The sequence below is a fragment of the Brachycentrus maculatus genome, unplaced genomic scaffold (assembly GCF_059751285.1).
Source record: "Brachycentrus maculatus isolate JH-2025_06_01 unplaced genomic scaffold, ASM5975128v1 h1tg000602l, whole genome shotgun sequence".
In the NCBI taxonomy this organism is placed as follows: domain Eukaryota; kingdom Metazoa; phylum Arthropoda; class Insecta; order Trichoptera; family Brachycentridae; genus Brachycentrus; species Brachycentrus maculatus.
This window is the reverse complement of record NW_028281341.1, coordinates 443,961-462,310: the sequence shown is the minus strand read 5'-3', so window position 1 is coordinate 462,310 and position 18,350 is coordinate 443,961. Positions and strand designations below refer to the sequence as shown.

Here is an 18,350-nt window from a genome sequence, read left to right as displayed (position 1 = left end):
ATTAGAAACACTCATGGAGCTATGTAACCTCCCAGCTCGACCGCCAAGTACACCAGCATCATTGTCGGTATATTGATAGGTGCTCTTGTGACAAAATATACCAGAGTGGATTTATCGCTGATACATGAATGGTAATTTTCCATAGACCCGAGAGAGTAATTTTATAACCTCACTTTACACATTACAACATACATATAAATATATTTTCCTATTTTCTCAAAAACCTGATGTGACAGCCAAAAACTGAGTATGTCATCATATTTAAAATGGTCGATTTATATAGATCATGTAAAAATATAACCTAGAAGTTTTAACCTAGATATTTGTCTGTATTTTTACCCTAAGATCAATATCCTACGAGTCATGTGCTTGTATTACTACGAAATAACTCATTCTCGGTGCGAATCGAACCTCACATATGGCAGTCAAATGTCCAAACCACTACACCATGACCAAATAAAAACAAATTTAAGAACATTCAATTGAATATTAAATAAAACATTAAAACAAACAATTAATTTCTGAATAAAGATAATACAAATATGTCTAAAACACACATCAAAATCATGCATTCTTAATTATAGCTACATGCAAGTAAAGAAAGCCTCTTCGTTGAAAAAGCATTATTTGCAAATAAACCTCGTCGAAATTTAATATACACCAAAAACATATTTGCACTTAATTTTTGGATAGTGATATTGAATGTACATTGTTTTATATTGTAGAGTCCAAGAAATCAGAGAACACTGTTGACCAGAATCCTTTTTATTGTCAAGTAAATATACACAAGGAAGTAAATCGAAGCCATTGTTAACAAAGATTGCAAACTCTTATAAAATCCAAAATCTAAATATGAACATTTATATCAAATACGAAAACATTATATTATAAAAGAGAATTGTTGTTTAAAAAAAGTATTTTATGACATACTTAGACTTTTTGTATATTTTTGATGTATTGCATATAACATCGTCCAAATTCTGTTAATTTTCATTTTATATTATTCATTTATTTATTATTTATTAACACTAATCAATGCTTTAATAATTTTATTAATCTAAAGGGACTTTAAAACAACACTTTCGGGGTAGCTTGTACAAGCTTAATTATAATAATTTTGGATAATTTATAAAGCACCATTTTCATGAAATACTACATGGAGCTTTTATGCAAGCTGTAATTATGATACAGCATTCAAATGAATCTCAACATCATTGGGGAGAGGTATTTGTATCTGCCAAAGATGGTTAGCCAACCATCTAATTTTATTCATAGTTCAACTTATTGAATAATTCATTGCTATTTATTAAATCAGACATTAGATTTATTGATATATCAATATAATAGGTGTCTCAACTTGAGATAAAACATCTATCATTTACATGAAATAAAATGGAAGTCTGAGAATGAGATCGTAAGCCCTGGGATGCTCAAACTTCCATCTTCTTTCATATAAATGATTTTTGTTTTAATCTCAAGTTAAGACACCTATAATATCAAAAAATTTATCTTCATTTCAAATAATAACCTGAAAATCCTGTATTATAGAAGATTGAAGTCAGCAGGGTGAAAAGATTGGGGAGCGGGAAGCGCAAATGCTTGAAATATACAAACCAGACCGGCTAAAAATAAATATTTAAATATATTTTGCAATCGACTCAAATTGAACCTGAGATGCCCGTTTTACAAACAACACCACTGTGCCTGTCCAATTAAATAATAAAAAATAAGAGAATATTACTCAAATCTCTTTTACATGATGTTTTCAATATGGTAAACTTGTCAAGATGTTTGATGTTTGAATCTTTAATTTCAATAGCTTCGAGTGAGTTGCTAAAAACTAAATTTGTGTGGGTGAATGTTTTAAAGTGACTTACATGGATCCCGGTTTGCCTATAAGTGGATGCTGCATGGTAAAGCTTCCGGGCCGGTCGGGGAACGTCCTCCGAGTGGTTCTCGGGGATATTAGGGACGGAATATCCGAGTTGTTCATGTTATAGTATGTCTTTCTCATTAGGAATGGCGACGGTCGCGCCATGTCATTGGACGTATTCTCCGAGGATGACAGACTTCGCTGTGGCATCAGACCTCTGGTGTAGACACAAAACAAAGTGCTACATGGATGTGGTGTTCGTATGTGCGGCACAATGGGTAATACAGTGAAATCGAGTAAGCGAACCAATCTACACGGAGACAAGATAATGTGGAACTTTCTAAAATAATACTCTAGTTGACATGTAACATACATATATCATAATAAAAAATTATGATTGACACGGTTTGATAATCTATGGCAGCTTATGCAAAAGCTTAGCAAAATTGAAACATTGAGACATAAGAGAAACAACAACAGATATCGCTCACTCCTTTCAAGAACGTCATAAATAAAAAATCATCAATTTTCAGTTGTGCATGTTTTCGGAATGCCCAGAAAATGTACTATATCCCAGCAAAAGAGGCATATTTTCAACTTAATATTTACCCGCTACAGGGTAGAAAGTGTTGTTTTTGCATTTCGAAAAAAATATATTGTTTAATTATTTTTTTAAATATCCTAAATATTTTTCAAATGGAGAAAAAACCCTGATAAATCAAGTTTTTTGATTTATGACGTTCTTGAAAGGAGTGAGCGATATGACAAATGCATAAGAAGCGATAATTCTAATAAAAAAAAACAGTATAGAAATTTTACGTTAAATACCTATAGTGATTGGTGGATACATATTATATTTTGTCAGTATGCTAGTAATAAAAAGTGATATTTACCACGTTAACTTTCAATTAAAATGATATTTATCACAACAAAGTGACTGCTAAATAAATAATGGAAAAAAATAATCAAAGTCAGATTTTTGCACTTACAGAAAACAAAAAACAGGCGATAGTATCCCTTAATGACATTATGTAATCATGTAGTATCAAGAGTCAATATTTATTAATGATGTCATTATTAAGTGATAAATGTATATATTATTAAGGGCTAATTAAATGAATAAAGTTAACCATTTAAAGTATACGTATTCAGATATATATTCTGTGCCAATAAAGGTGTTGAATTAATAGAACTCTTACTCATCTTCAAAGAAATCTTTTGATTATCAAAAGAAATTGTTACCTGAGAGACCCAGGTGCGCTGGGCACCCTGGCCAGGGCTTGGCCTCGCGGAGTCTCTATCTCTCCCCCCATCGACTGTGTCATGGCAGTGGAGACTCCGTTGTCCTTCTCCCCCTTGCCGAAAACTCCGATCTCTCGGAGCCGTACGGACCCTCGGTTGGGGGCGTTCCTTTCGAAGGACTGACCCTGTGGAGGGCTTCTCTCCGGGAGGCTCGTGACTGGGAACGAAGAGCCCCCGAGTAGGTCCTCCAGCTGGTTTAGTTGGCCGTTCTGCTGCATGGCATACTGGGCCTTCAGTTGGACTAGAGAGCTAGAAAAAAACAAAAAAGTACTTCTTAAAAAATTCTTACACAATTTCAAATACATGGTATGTAATTTTTATGATAAATGGTAAGACTGACACGAAAATTATAAAAGGATAAAATAAAATCTTTAAAACATACATTAATTTTTTTAAATATATGTACGATAGTTTTGAAAAATCATGGAACTCTTGTAGTTAATAAAGTGCAATTTTGTCAAAAACAGTTAATTTTATGACCACATTACAAACAGATAATATTAAAAAATTGTTTGCGGTAAACGTGTAACAGCATCTTTAACATACTGTTGGTAGAGAGCCAAAAAACATTGTATAGATCAGAATTTCAAGAGAATCAGAAAAAAATCACTTTTATTCATTTAACTCCTCCCTGGGAATCAAACCCGGGACCTCCAGAACGGCAGCCGAGCGTGCTGACCATTACACTACGGAGATATTTTTAAGCTGTTTTTAAGATGTTTTTAAGCTAAAAGGACTAAAAGTTTAGACATCATCTATACCTGTCAACAGGCGAAACAGACCGAGTAGACGTCCCGGAACTGATTTCGTTATTATTATAACATATCGTTGAACCAGATGACGTAGTTGGAAGGATACCCAACAAATCGCTGTTGTTTTTCTCTGCTAACATTTGCCTCAGCACGGTTTGTTGGTGACCACTTTCGGATTGTATCTAAAAATTAAAAATTAATTTTAATAATTGTTAAATTGAAAGTCCAGTTATTAAAATATTAATTTCAAAAGACAAATAAAAAGAGTGCTTAAGAATTTTTTATTAAGCATACAAACAACAAATAAATAAACCATATATTATTAAACGTAAAAAAAAATATATATATGTTATGGCAAATTATAAGCAAAATAAAAAACGCATTTTATTTCATAAACAACACACCTCTTGTTATATAGAGATAAATACATGAAACATATTCACTTACGTTTTATAATAGATTACATATATTACACGACAATACAATGATGAAATAATAAAAAAGTAAATTAAACGACGTATTGATAAATATATAAAATATATTTTTTATAAAAATACAAAGTTTAAAATTATATAAGATATTTAAAAAGTATTTTTAATGCAAGAGGTGTGATGTAAGCGTAAAGATCTGCAAAAAAAATAACAAAACAGTACTATAAATCCTTGTATGGAATTTTCATAATCAGACAAAAGCAATAAATAAAAATAAAATAAACTTTTCCCTTCTTCTTTTTTGAAAAAAAAAATTCATATCGACCTTTAAATACATCCAGAATTGTCTGTATATCAGGTTTAGCGGGGTGTTATTTAGAAAATATGACATGAAGAATAAGAAAAGTAAATGAACCATGTGACAAATCTTGATTGATATAAGATATTGAATTCATTGTACATATCTATTGTATTGTTTCAAGGGATCAATCTCATTAATTTATTATTGTACACATTCACTATCATTTTAAAGATATATAAACTAAATGTGCCATATCGCTCACTCCTTTCAAGAACGTCATAAATCAAAAAACTTGATTTTTCAGGAGAACGTTTTTTAAGTTTAAAAATATAATACAATGTATTAAAAATAAATATCAAGCCACTTATAGAACGTTTTACTTTGCAACACATCTTTTTAAGTAAAACCTGAAGGTTTTTTCTCCATTTGAAAATATCAAGTATATTTAAAAAAATAATTAAACAATACCTTTTCTTCAAAATTTAAAAACAACACTTCCCGCCCTGTAGCGGGTAAATATTAAGTTAAAAATATGACTCTTTTCCTGGGATATAGTACATTTTCTGGGCATTCCGAAAACATGCACAACTGAAAATTGATGATTTTTGATTTATGACGTTCTTGAAAGGAGCGAGCGATATATCCTTACATAACAGGCAAGGAGAATTTTCTTAGGCAACTAATAAATATTTTGTTTTATTGATGAAAGCAAACATTTAGGAGTATTTTCCAGTTTTTTAAATCACATTTTCATATGGTGTACGGAGTGCATGGAAGTTTTTGGTATCGTAAGGGAAGGGTAATTATCTATAACCTAACTACGAGTATTTCAATGTTTTAGAATTAGTACATAAACCCAGATGATGACAAGGTTCTTTTTGAAACCGGTTGGAAAAAGTGTACCAATAAAAGTGGTTAAAACAAAGTTGTTTTATTTTATAAAATACATTTATTTATTCTTTACTGTACAAATTCATTATCATTTTAAAGATAAATATGCCATATATCCTAGTACCTACTTAACAGGCAAGGAGAATTTTCTTAGGCAACTATTAAATGTTTTGTAAAGAATGAAAAATTTGTCTACATTATAAAGATGTTTGGAAATCGGCTACGATATCAACATAAAATATCATCACATAAGTTTTGACTATTTTAATTATTATACTGAATAGACACCGATTTAGATCATTAATTATGTGATGTTAAGGTAATCAGTCGTATATTTCAGAAACATTATATAAAGAAATCTACATTTATGGAGCTGAAAACTACGTTGGAATGCAGTATATAAAGTAAAAATCCATTATTAGCGAAAAAAATCCTGTAAAATATCTACATATGTATTACAGGCGCCGTGGCGTAGTTGGGTAGACGCTCGACTGCGAAACTGGCGTCGCCCGTTGATTCCCGCCAATTGCAAAACGAATTCAAGAAAGATTTATTTTCAATTGGTCTGGTTTCAATTGGTTTGTGATGTATTTTTCCCATTTACCTACCCTATCCTTACTATCCTACCTGCAGACAAGCATCTAAAATAGATTTGCTTTGCGGGTCATTACTTAAAAAAAAAAAAAAAAAAATTTGTTCATGATCTCAACTAATATGAAGAAGAACATGGAAGTCTATCAGCTTTGTATATACCCAGACATCCATATTAGACTTTTATTGATATTGTTATATCAATAAAAATCATGATTTTATCTTATGTGCGTTCATAATGAAAAATTTTTCTTTTATATTTAAAGATCCATAACTTGCTAAAGTGATGTAGTGATAGTGAATGCGAGAAACAAGTCTAAATAACAAATAAATTAAATATAAAAGACAATTTTTAGATAGTATAAATAAACTGAATAGTCTACCTCTTGCAATTTGGCCTGACTGTCCTTGAGTTGCATTTCTTTTTGGGTGGCTTCGAACATCTGATTGATGGTGAGGTTGTAGAGCTTGTCTAAAATATAGCGCGCTTCTCCAAGATCTTGGATATGGTTGATGAGTGATTGAATGTCGCCTTGTTCCGGAGTGTCCTGCCATGAAAACAACATCAATTAATGACCACACCCAAGCATTTGAAATACTTGATCAGGCCAAGTTTTCCTCAGTCTTCGTCTGCTTCTATTACCTACCACATTCGGCTCATAAATTATTTTACCATTTTTTCTTCACTCATTCAATTCATGCCCAAACTATCTCGACAAACCTTCATAATTTGATCAATAATGATCTCAGCCTCCCATTCTTTCCTTATTTCACCATTTGAACATCTATCATATTTCGTATTGCCGCATAATTTTCTGAGAGATTGTACTATCTCATATTGTGTTGCATTGAGACATTGAGAATAGTGTGGCATTCTATTCTCTCTGCCTACCTCTGGTAGGAAGCGGCGTTATGGTTAATAAGTTTTTTTTAATCATGACATACATAGATATCTCTCATTTTCTTGCAGTAAAACCTTTTTTACAATTTACAATTTCTTAATTTCTCTGGCTAGTGTCTGTACACGATGGATTTTTCAGTTCTTTGGACACGTTACGCGTGAAAATGAGGATAGCCTGGAACGACTGGTTGTGTTTGGTAGCCTGGAGGGGAAGAGAGGGAGAGGAAGATCTCCACATAATAGACTGATCAAGTTAAGGCAGCAGCAGGAGCGCTTCGTGCAGCACAGCCAAGGGATAACCGGAGAAGATTCATTGTTTCGACAAGGGTCATAACCCTCAGGGTAAGAAGGAGAAGAAGAAAACCTTTTTAACTAAAACAACCTTTAAACTTCGTGTCGTGTTGTGGTCCCGTGGTTAGTGTCGCGGACTCCTGAGTCAGAGTTTCTCGGTTCGAACACACTCTACCATAATTTGATACCTATCTCTAATAATAAGCCACTCAGGCTCATAGAAATAGTATGAAATTGAAGTATTTTTGTAAATAATAAAAACACATTTATTAAATAAAAAAAATTAAAAAAACTAACCTTGGTTTCTTCCATTTGCATGATCTGATGTTGTGTCTCCGCGATGCTGTCTTGCAGATACTCTATATTAGATTTGACCGTATCCAGTTCGTTATCAATATCTATAGTGTCGAATCTATTCATCACGGCTTGGTTCCTTCGCTGTTTGAGCCTTTCCATCTCCTTGCCGAGGAACTCCCTTTCGGCGAGGTGCCTCTCCATGTCTCTCTCCAGGTCGCCGATGGCCTGCTTGTTCAGTGCCACCTTGCTGATGTTCTTTTCTATGTTGTGCCATTTGCTCTTAGCAGATTTTGGAGAGAAACCTTTTTCTGTTATAAAAAAAATATTGAATATTTTAAGGAGAAAACAATGTATGTAAAACATGTTGTTTTTATTTTATAAATCATCAAATTTGGTAACTTCTTTTACGTGCAAGTTTTTGGAGCCGTCTATGGTTGAATTTTATTTTTTATTTTAGCGATTTAGAGACGACGTTCATAAAATATAAGTTCATAAAATATAAGTAAGATTTTTTCCAAATTGTTGTTGTAGGAGATGCTTTAAAAACTTATATTTTGACCCATTATTTGAGTCAATTGAAGGATAAATAAAACTTTAGAAATTTGAGAAGTGTGGGTGTCAATAATGGGTAGAATGTTGAATGTCACAAGTGTATAAAGTGATTACTTAAAGCAGCTTATGAGAGGTGGTATACATATCGCTCACTCCTTTCAACGTCATTTATCAAAAAATTAGATTTTTCAGGAGATCGTTTTTAAAGTTTAAAAATATAATAAAATGTATTAAAAATAAATATCAAGCCACTTATTGAATTTATTACTGTGCAACAAATCTTTTAAGGTAAAACTTGGATGTTTTTTCTCCATTTGAAAAATATTTAGTATATTTGAAAAAATAATTGAACAATACCTTTTCTTAAAAATGCGAAAACAACACTTTCTGCCTTGTAGCGGGTAAATATTATGTTAAAAATATGCCGCTTTCGCTGAGATATAGTACATTTTATGGGTATTTCGAAAACATGCACAACTGAAAAATGACGATTTTCGATATATGACGTTGTTGAAAGGAGTGAGCGATATATCAGTATGATTTTTTTTATTGCGAAAGACACGGCACTGAAATCGAACAAGTTTCATTGCTGTAGGGAATGAAAAGTAATTAAAGGGATTAGGTCGAAATTATTTTACCTGGTCGTCGCCCCGCGACCTTATTGCTCATAGTCTGCCTATTTCCCTTCCTCAGGGCCGTGACCTCTTCCTGCTTCCTCTTCAGGACCTGCTCCTTGAGCCTCTTCTCGGCCTCCAGGGACTTGATGGTGTTGGCGTTCTTGCGGGACTCTTTCCTCAGTTGGGCGATCTCCCGGTTCCTGATCCCCTCCGTCTGCTTGTGTCTGGCGGATTCTTCCTTCATCTTGTGAAGCAATTTGACCTATCCAATAAACAAAATATCTTTAAAAACATTTCACGGTTGTCAATCGTGGGTAGAATTGGTGAATGTTACACCCGTATAAAGTGATAAATTAACCAAGCCTATGATGGTCGTAAGCCCTGTAAATGACTTCCATATTCTTCTTCATCTATGTTGAGATATCAAAAAATAATTTAGATTTAATTTTCCGCTCCTTACAAAATGTGAAATAGGTTTTTTTTTTACCCTTATCCACACCCAATGATGCATAGGGCACTGCATCGTAGTGATACAGTATTATCATAATATGTACTATAGGCTACCGATATGTTGAAAAGTATTTCGAAGCGTTCTTTTACATCTTTAACAAGAGTCTTCTTGCTTACTATTTACTTTATATTTTAATGTATACGCCTTAAATGTTTGTTTGTAATGTATGTATTAATTTTTGAATAAATTAAATCGAATTGAATTGAATCTTGATTGTTAATTGCATGAAGGCAAGGTGATCAGCCTTGCGCTTCTTGTACCAGTCCAGGGTGATATTAAATAAATAGGGGTTTTACTGTATGTTAACTAGAAGTTCCCTCACCCTATTTCTCTTCATATCAGCGAGTTCGTTCTTCATGGACCTGATCTGGTTGTCACAGGACGCCTGCGCTCTCAGCAGCTTGGTGTGCTCCTTCTGCGCAGCCTGAAGTCTCTTCATTTCCCTCTGCATATCGGTCAACTTCCTCTCGTACTCGTCTTTCACACGCTTCACCTTCTCCGTGGGTTGAGACATTTGGTTGCCTGGAATAATAAACAATTATGTAGTTTTTATACACATCTCAACATAGATATTCATTTAATTGACCCATATCAATCCATATAATAACTTTACAATTGATAAACTTTAAACATTATTGACTCTCATAAATTAATATATTTTTCCATAAAATATGCTAATAAATATGTCATAAATATAAAAAAAAATCTTCTAAATAAGTTGTTTTTTATTCATTTACCATATGATGCTAGGACTTTATCTCTCTCTTCCTGAGTCAGCTTGATCTGAGTGTGCAGGGCCATCAGCTTATCTTCATAGTGTCGCCTCATGGAATGCAGTCTCCTCTGAGATAGTTCTAGTTCCTCAATCAGCCGCTGTTTAGTGTCGATGTCTCCACTAAGATTTGCCAATTCCGCCCCCAACAGAGCTACCACTAAAACGATATAAAAAATAGATTTAAGGGGAGCAATAGATATAACTAACCATCGCGGCTTTCTCTGCAGGGTTGGGCAGAGAGAATAGAATGCTACACCACTCTGTCTTTGCAAACAATCCTCTTCTTTTCCACATTTATGAGTCTCCTCATACATGCCCGCTGATTATTACGACTCCTGACCTGACTATGCCCAAGTATTTGAAATACTTGACCATGCCAAGTTTTCCACAGTCTTTCTCTGCTCCTATTTCCAAAAAGGTCGACTCATAAATTGGTTTTACTTTGTTTCTTTTCAATAATTCGTTCCACACGCCAAAACCATCTGAACAAACCTTTCTTAATTTTTTCTTGCAACAAATGATTTCAGCGCATCATTACTCTGTTGCCAGCATTAACTCTCATTTATAAATAATTATCAATCTTTCCATTCCTAGAAAACATACTTCTCAAATATACAAAATCATCTGCCTGTCAAAATTTCTTCATTTACTACTATTTTACACCCAGATCTACATTCATCTCTTTCAAAAACCATGACTTTGGATTTGTCAATATTCATTGGCAAATCACTTTCCTTGAACTCAATAAACGCCTTAAATCTTTGTCACCAGCGCCTGCAGGTTTTCTCTACTATTGGAAAGAAGCACAGCATGATATTCAACATATAAAATAAACCATTTTGGTGGGTTTATTTTACCTTTATTTTCGGAATCCGTGTCATCTTCCGAGTCAGACTCCTCCCCGGATTCCCCACTCTCTCCTCCACTCATCCCTTCAGCACCTTCTCTGACTCCTATTTCCCCGATACCGCTAGCCAGAGTGCTGTGACTCATCTTCCTATTGAATTCCATTTCGCCCATGGACCTGGCGAGTAGTTCCTTTTCTTTGTACAATTGTCTTTTAGCCGTGTTCAAAACAGTGGAGGAGGTGTCCAACAGAGAAACATCAGGGCTGAGAATCAAACTTTTGCTCATGTTGCTATTTCTGGCTGTCGTCACATTAGTTTTCCTAAGCATTTCGTACATAGTGTTGGCCTCTAGTAATTTGGCTCTCAGATCCTCGATTTCCCTGTGGTATTTCTGTATCATTTCTGTGACTCCAGTCTCCGTGCCATTTTCGCCTTCCGCCCTGATCCAAGATGCTACGGCTCTCTCCGCGAGCAGTTCGCTGTTCTTTTGCGATAATTGATCTATGGTTCCCTGCATTGCCTTGACCCTAGTCCGCAAATTGTTAAGTTCCGTTTGAAGAACTGTATTTTCATGAAACATGTCATTGATGCCTTCTTCGCCATTCTCAGACACTATTCGTTTACCCTGCAAGGAAAATATATCATAAACAACAAAATTGCTTTTAAAAATTGTAATGTGTATGAAGAATATAGAAATATTAATGTTTTGTTTATATTTCGTGGCATGTACATTCATTCATATTTATTTCAAACATAAATGAAAATCCCACATATGCATAGCCTGTATGTGAGTTTACAATAAAAAATAAATTAAAAAGCTAATTGTAATAATTTTAAACAAGAAATATAGGTAGAAATAAAGATAAAAAATAGAAAATCAAGGAAAAGATGTCAAATTAAAATAAATGTTAAAAAATAAGCGATAAAATAAAATTCAGAGTATGAAATCACAGATTAATATTAAATTTCTTCAAAAAATTCAATCTGGTGTATTCATCAGATGAATGCCAACGATCTCCTTGTGGTAAATCAATAAGATAATTGATCAATGAATCCATCACCTTGTTAGTTCACCAAGTCACAATCAGAAGAAAAAATCACTGCCATTCTTCCAATGTACAATACAATATATAAACATATTCATATTTATATTGATATGCCCGAAAACCATTAAGAATTCCAGAGGTGATCATGTCTTTAAGAACAGTGTCTGTCGATGGTTGCTTCTCGTTGGAAAGGACAAGGTAGAAAGTGATTTAATTAACGTCCAGATATAATTATTTTATTGTAAAACTTTTATACTCTAAATTGTTATTGTATCTTTTGTATGTAATGCATATAATAATAATAAAAAACCCTTATCCGCACCCCAATGGTGCATAGGGCACTGTGTCATATTAACGCAGTGTTATCTTGATTGTTTACACATGAAGGAAAGGTGATCAGCCCTCTGCTTCAGGTACCAGTCCATGGTAATATTGAATAAATATTACAGTGGAAAAATCACTTATATTTATTTTACCCCCCTTGGGAATCGAACCCGGGACCTCCAGAACGGTAGCCGAGCGTGCTGACCATTACACTACGGAGGCAGACGCTGTAATGTAAATAATGTATATAATATAATAATAAAAAAACTAATAATAATAAAAACAAAAAAAAATGTATTATCATGTAAGTATTTCGGCTCAACACAGGCCATGCCTAAAGAGCCGTAATACATATAGTATAAAACATTTATGTATCTATGAAATAAATAAATAAATCATATTCATACAGGAGAAAGTGACCAAGTGCATTGTTTTGTTTTACAAAAACGTAATCATTGACTATTTGATATCTTACAAGCTTAATATTGCCCTGAAAAAATCCCAAACGATTTTAAACTTGGAAGTATAATATATTGACTTGTTAAAAATGACTAACTGCATTGGTGTTTATTTTCTTGCCAAGCAAAAGTGACTTAAATGGCCCTCCTGAAAATTTTACATTTTGGTAGTTGGTCGCTTTCTCCTGTACGACTACGAAATATTGTATTACCTGCTTGAATTCCAAAAGCTCTAATTGCAACTGGGCAATTTCTTGTCTCAGCAATGATATTGTCCTCGAACTCTTGTCTTGATTAACAACAATCTTATTCTTAATATTTCTCGCTCTGTTGGCGTATTTCAGAGTATTCAAGGTTTCCATGAAGTCTCTGTCGCTGGGAGAAATGCACGCGATCATCACGGTTTGGCTGTTTCCTGTTTTCGTAAAACAATAGGGTTAGTAAAACCAAACATAAACAATGTTTAGGCAATGACAGTGCACGATTAAATAGATAATTTACCTCCAAGAGAGTCTTGAAGCAGCCTCGTCAGTTTTGAATCCCTGTAAGGTACGTGAGACACCTTCTTTGACTTATCCCCTAGAGCCGAGATTACGTTACCTAAAGCTAATAAGCCGCAATTTATTGAAATACCTTCCTTTGCGCGATCACCAGTAGCACCTAGAAAATAACAACATAGAGAAATAAATAAAAAAGTAAAATATTTGATAATTTTTTAAAAACCCTTATCCGCACCCCAATGGTGCATAGGGCACTGCGTAATACAAACGCAGTGTTATCTTGATCGTTAACCATGAAGGAAAGGTGATCAGCCCTCCGCTTCAGGTACCAGTCCAGGGTAATATTGAATAAATAGTACAGTGAAAAAAATCACTTATATTTATTTTACCCCCCCTGGGAATCGAACCCGGGACCTCTAGAACGGTAGCCGAGCGTGCTGACCATTACACTACGGAGGCGAACAAAATATTTTATATATATAGTATGATAAAAACAAAAATAAAATATTTTACCTGTTCTTTTAAGTCTTTCCGAACCGGCTAAATCAACAAAATGAAATTTAGCTGAAAGTGTTTCGAATTCAGTTGTTGTATCACCATTGTTTTCAGTTTCTCCATCAAGATCCTAGAAAATAATTAAAATTATTAATAAAATATTCGTATAGAATAAATGTATATTACGTGATTATTTCTAGATGACCAACCTAGACTCGTTATCCAAGACCAAGTTCGTATTTACCTTGTACAGCTATTAAGCTGCTGGTTTAAGTGATAATTTTATACAAGTGTAACATTAACCATTCTACCCATGATTGACAATCACACTTCTTAAATTTCAGAAGTTGTATCCTTTGATTGCCAATTTATTTAATATTCAGGTGTCTCGTAGTATGTTCCAGAAATCTCAAAATTTGAGAAGTGTGGTTGTCAATCATGGGTAGAACAGTGAATTTTACTCATACATAAAGTGATCAATCAAACCAGGCTATGATAGGTCATGAGCCCTGAAAATACCTGACTGACAATACCCAGAATTCCATATTCTACTTTATTTGTGTAAATGTCACAAAAAAGTAAAAATCTATAAAAACTCTATCAAGGAGAAAACCCAGATTCGTATTAGGACACACTCAAAATGTTGTGAATACACATTTATTCATAAACAGACAATTTTGAAAAGATATCTTACGTATGCATATATCGCTCACTCCTTTCAAGAACGTCATAAATCAAAAAACTTGATTTTTCTGGAGATCATTTTTAAAGTTAAAAATATAATGAAATGTATTAAAAATAAATAGCAAGCCACTTACAGAACTTTTAACTGTGCAACAGATCATTTTGGGTAAAACCTGAAGGTTTTTTTCTCCATTTGAAAAATATTTAGTATTTAAAAAAAAAATTAAACAAAACCTTTTCTTCAAAAATGCAAAAACAACACTTTCTGCCCTGTAGAAGGTAAATATAAAGTTGAAAATATGCCTCTTTCGCTGGGATATAGTACATTTTCTGGGCATTCCGAAAACGTGCACAACTGAAAATTGTCGATTTTTGATTTATGACGTTCTTGAAAGGAGTGAGTGATATGATATCTTACGTATGCATATATTTTGATATCTTACGTATGCATATATGTTAAACAAACCTCAACTCTCACAAGCCGCTGCTGCTTGATATGCAGGGTGAAGACTGCGTGACTCCGACTAGAATGTGTGTTCATTCCCGTGGCGGCCGTGGTTCTGGACAGAGCCCCCAGCCTCAGGCATTGCATCGCCTCCGCAACAGTCCCCACGGGCTTCAGGGTCACGCCGGAGACCCTGATGCTCCCATTCGCATCCTCGTGGATCTTGACACGACCCCCAGTCTGAAATGTGTTTGGTTTGGCTATATTTTTTACCACAAACTAACAAAAAAACAGACATCTGTAAATTACTTAAATTTTAAAACGAGTACAATTCACAATACGAGAGCAGGTTTTTTGTTATGCTGTAAGCAATTTATTTTAATCAACCATACCATTTGTGAGAAATTATTAGTTTTAGGTTATCCACAGTGATGAGGAGCTCGATATAAAATCACTCGTAAACAAGTGGATGCTTAAAAGAAGAAGAGGAGCTCAATAAACTGCTCTCCAGCATGACCATCGGTCAGGGAGGTGTCCTGATCAACATCATGGCCATGCTCCAGCCCATGAGGACCAAAAAGAATGCAACTCCACTTTTCCCCCTTCCAGACTCTGCCTACTTGACACGCCGAGAAACATAGACGAGGTTTAAAAAAAAAAAAATTTTGGCAGATACTTTGTAGCACATTTTATAAACTTTATAAACTTAGTTTTAAAAACTTTTTTATTAATACAATTTAACCTACCAGTTTCGACAAGAACCTTGTCATCATGAGGGTTTTTTGGGTAATTCCATTAGTTGTTATTTGGGGTTGCTATGCAATTAATAATAAAAATAACATTTAGGATTTTTACGGAGTGTGTGGAAGTTTTTGGTGAGAGTATTTTCTTCTGTTAATAAAAAAGTGGTTAAAACTAAGTTTTTTTAAATTTTATACAGTTAAAAAAATATATATTTATCATATCATTATCGAAAATTTTGACCGCCCTTTCCATACGAACGTACATCATACATCCGCTATATTATTGCACAAACACAACAAGCAGTATGCCATATGTTTAGGTACAAAAAAGTACACCCGTAAGCACAAAAATTTACAATCCGCTTTATTTAGAATTTCAAGATTATTTTCAGCTTACAGTTTATAAGCTAAAAAGCTATCCCGAGATATGATTTTGAGTATTTTATATTCCTTTTCCTACATATTTATTAATTTATCATGGAAAATGGTTACAATTTCTTGTAGCCATATTTTGCAGCATTCATTACATGGAAATTTTAGACCAGAGTAGATAGATGTATAATGAAAGTAGTGTGGATAATGGCAGGTAATTAATAATATTATTTTATTAATGGGTTTATTGAGCTGCGTGTAAATGCCATTGCAGTTATGTGGGTGTGCATAATATTATATACAGTTCAAGCACATTGTAAAGCACCTGTATGTAAAATACATAAGTAGTTAAAGCAAATATGAGCATAATACATAAATTTATATGAAATTTTCAAAACTATTTAAATCAATCTGTGTGAATTTCATTTTAAAAAATTTGTCGGAATTGTTTAAAAATTATTATTTATAGTTTTTTGCTTCCATTTCACATCTCATTATTTCATGGTACATGTTTTAAGTTATTTATTTTAAAGATAAACAAAAATCCTGCTAGGCCATGTTTATGTGTATATTATATAATGCAATATACACTACGATATAAGCTAATTGTCTTCTTCTAACCCTTATTTGCATGCAATGGTGCGTAGGGCACTGCATTGTATCGGCACAGTGTTATCATGATCCTTCATTGCATGAAGGCAACGTGATCTTGGTGTTAAGGTCTTGCGCTTATTGTACCAGTCCAGGGTGATATTAAAACAAAAAAGAGTGATAATCACTTATATTTATCTTAAACCCCTTGGGAAAAACAAAAAAAAAATAATTAAGAAATAATTCATGGATAGTGAGAGAATGACAAATAAAAAATATTTGGTAAATGTGAACGGGAAAACAGAACTAGGATGGCCAAAAAAGACTTGAAATAACCAATCAGAAAGAACCTTAAATCTGATCATGTCAAAAGACTACTTAACCCAAGGACATGTCGCTAGCTCCTTTCAACAACGTCATATATCAAAAGACTTAATTTTTCAGGAGATCGTTTATAATGTTTAATAAAATAAAGAAATGTATTAAAAATAAATATCAAGCCACTTATTGAACTTTTTACTGTGCAACAAATCTTTTTAGGAAAAACCTGAATGTTTTTTCTCCATTTGAAAAATATTATATTATATAAAGTATTTTAAAAAAAAAAATTAAACAATACCTTTTCTTCAAAATGCAAAAACAACACTTTCTGCCCTGTAGCGGGTAAATATTAAGTTAAAAATATGCCGCTTTTGCTGGGATAAAGTACATTTTCTCGGCATTCCGAAAACATGCACAACTGAAAATTGACAATTTTGATATATGACGTTGTTGAAAGGAGTGAGCGATGTATGAATAGATGTATGGACGTGAAGGAAGCCAGGAGTGTAAGTCAGGACAGAAGAGCGGGGTGTTGGCTCTGCCTACCCCTGGATTGAGAGAGCGTGATGGTAGTAGAAGTAATAGTAGTAGTACTAAATTCCCAATAATCATTATTACCTTGGAGCCGTATGCGTCTCGGGCGGGATCAAAGAGGTCGATGATATCCTCATTATATAGCTCCATGAACTGTGCCACGACTTTGAATTCCGGGGGGATGAGACCCTTGGCCCTGGCCTCCCGTCCCCTTTCGTCAATGCCCCGGAACAGGTCGTGGATGGCGCGGGGGATGATGCCCATCTGCTCCTTGATCAGCTCCACATCAAAGGCGGTCCCCATCGTGTACGTTTTACCGGAACCAGTCTGGAATGAAAAAAATATGCATGAGACTCTAACATGTTAGAAGTGAAACTTTTTAGTTTCTAGAAACAGTTGATTTTATTTCTTGTTATTTTTTATTTTTTTATTTCTTAAGTTAGCTCATATTGCATTCAGTGCACAAACAAATAATTACACTTACTTTAAATATATATTAACATGTTATCTTCTTACAATAAACATAACATGTCTTTTTAAATTTATTTTAACTCATATTATTTTATGACATCTCAACATAGAAGAATATGGAAGTCTTGGCATTTACAGGGCTAACGACCGTCATAGGCTGGTTTAAGTGATCACTTGACACACGTGTAACATTCACCAATTCTACCCATGGTTGACAAGCACACTACTCAAATTCTTGAACAAGTATTTGGACACACTCAAAATGTTATTTAAACTCTTCATTCTTCATATATTCAGGCATCTCATCAAACATTTTAAAACTTTTATTCAAGATCGGTATTTAGTATTGCGTATATTGCTATTACGTTCAACAGATGTCGCTGCCATTTCGGTAAAACAATGTTTTAATAAAAAACATTGTTTTTTTAGAAGA

The 18,350-nt window shown here is 33.7% G+C and overlaps 1 protein-coding gene across 2 annotated transcripts in view; it reads right to left on the bottom strand.

Annotated features, from left to right (window-relative positions):
• The window catches only part of LOC148301126 (kinesin-like protein KIF21A), a 139,387-nt gene that overhangs the window by 27,241 nt on the left and 93,796 nt on the right, over positions 1-18,350 (bottom strand). For both annotated transcript variants that reach the window (XM_088273748.1, XM_088273749.1), the window contains exons 4-17: positions 17,531-17,773; positions 14,907-15,125; positions 13,775-13,886; positions 13,263-13,421; positions 12,974-13,176; positions 10,943-11,558; positions 10,048-10,242; positions 9,633-9,832; positions 8,821-9,061; positions 7,631-7,938; positions 6,525-6,689; positions 3,937-4,109; positions 3,116-3,424; positions 1,878-2,090 (exon numbers count right to left, since the gene is read on the bottom strand). In XM_088273748.1, the coding sequence (XP_088129874.1) occupies positions 1,878-2,090; positions 3,116-3,424; positions 3,937-4,109; positions 6,525-6,689; positions 7,631-7,938; positions 8,821-9,061; positions 9,633-9,832; positions 10,048-10,242; positions 10,943-11,558; positions 12,974-13,176; positions 13,263-13,421; positions 13,775-13,886; positions 14,907-15,125; positions 17,531-17,773 (3,356 nt within the window). The remainder of the gene's footprint in view (positions 1-1,877; positions 2,091-3,115; positions 3,425-3,936; positions 4,110-6,524; positions 6,690-7,630; positions 7,939-8,820; positions 9,062-9,632; positions 9,833-10,047; positions 10,243-10,942; positions 11,559-12,973; positions 13,177-13,262; positions 13,422-13,774; positions 13,887-14,906; positions 15,126-17,530; positions 17,774-18,350) is intronic.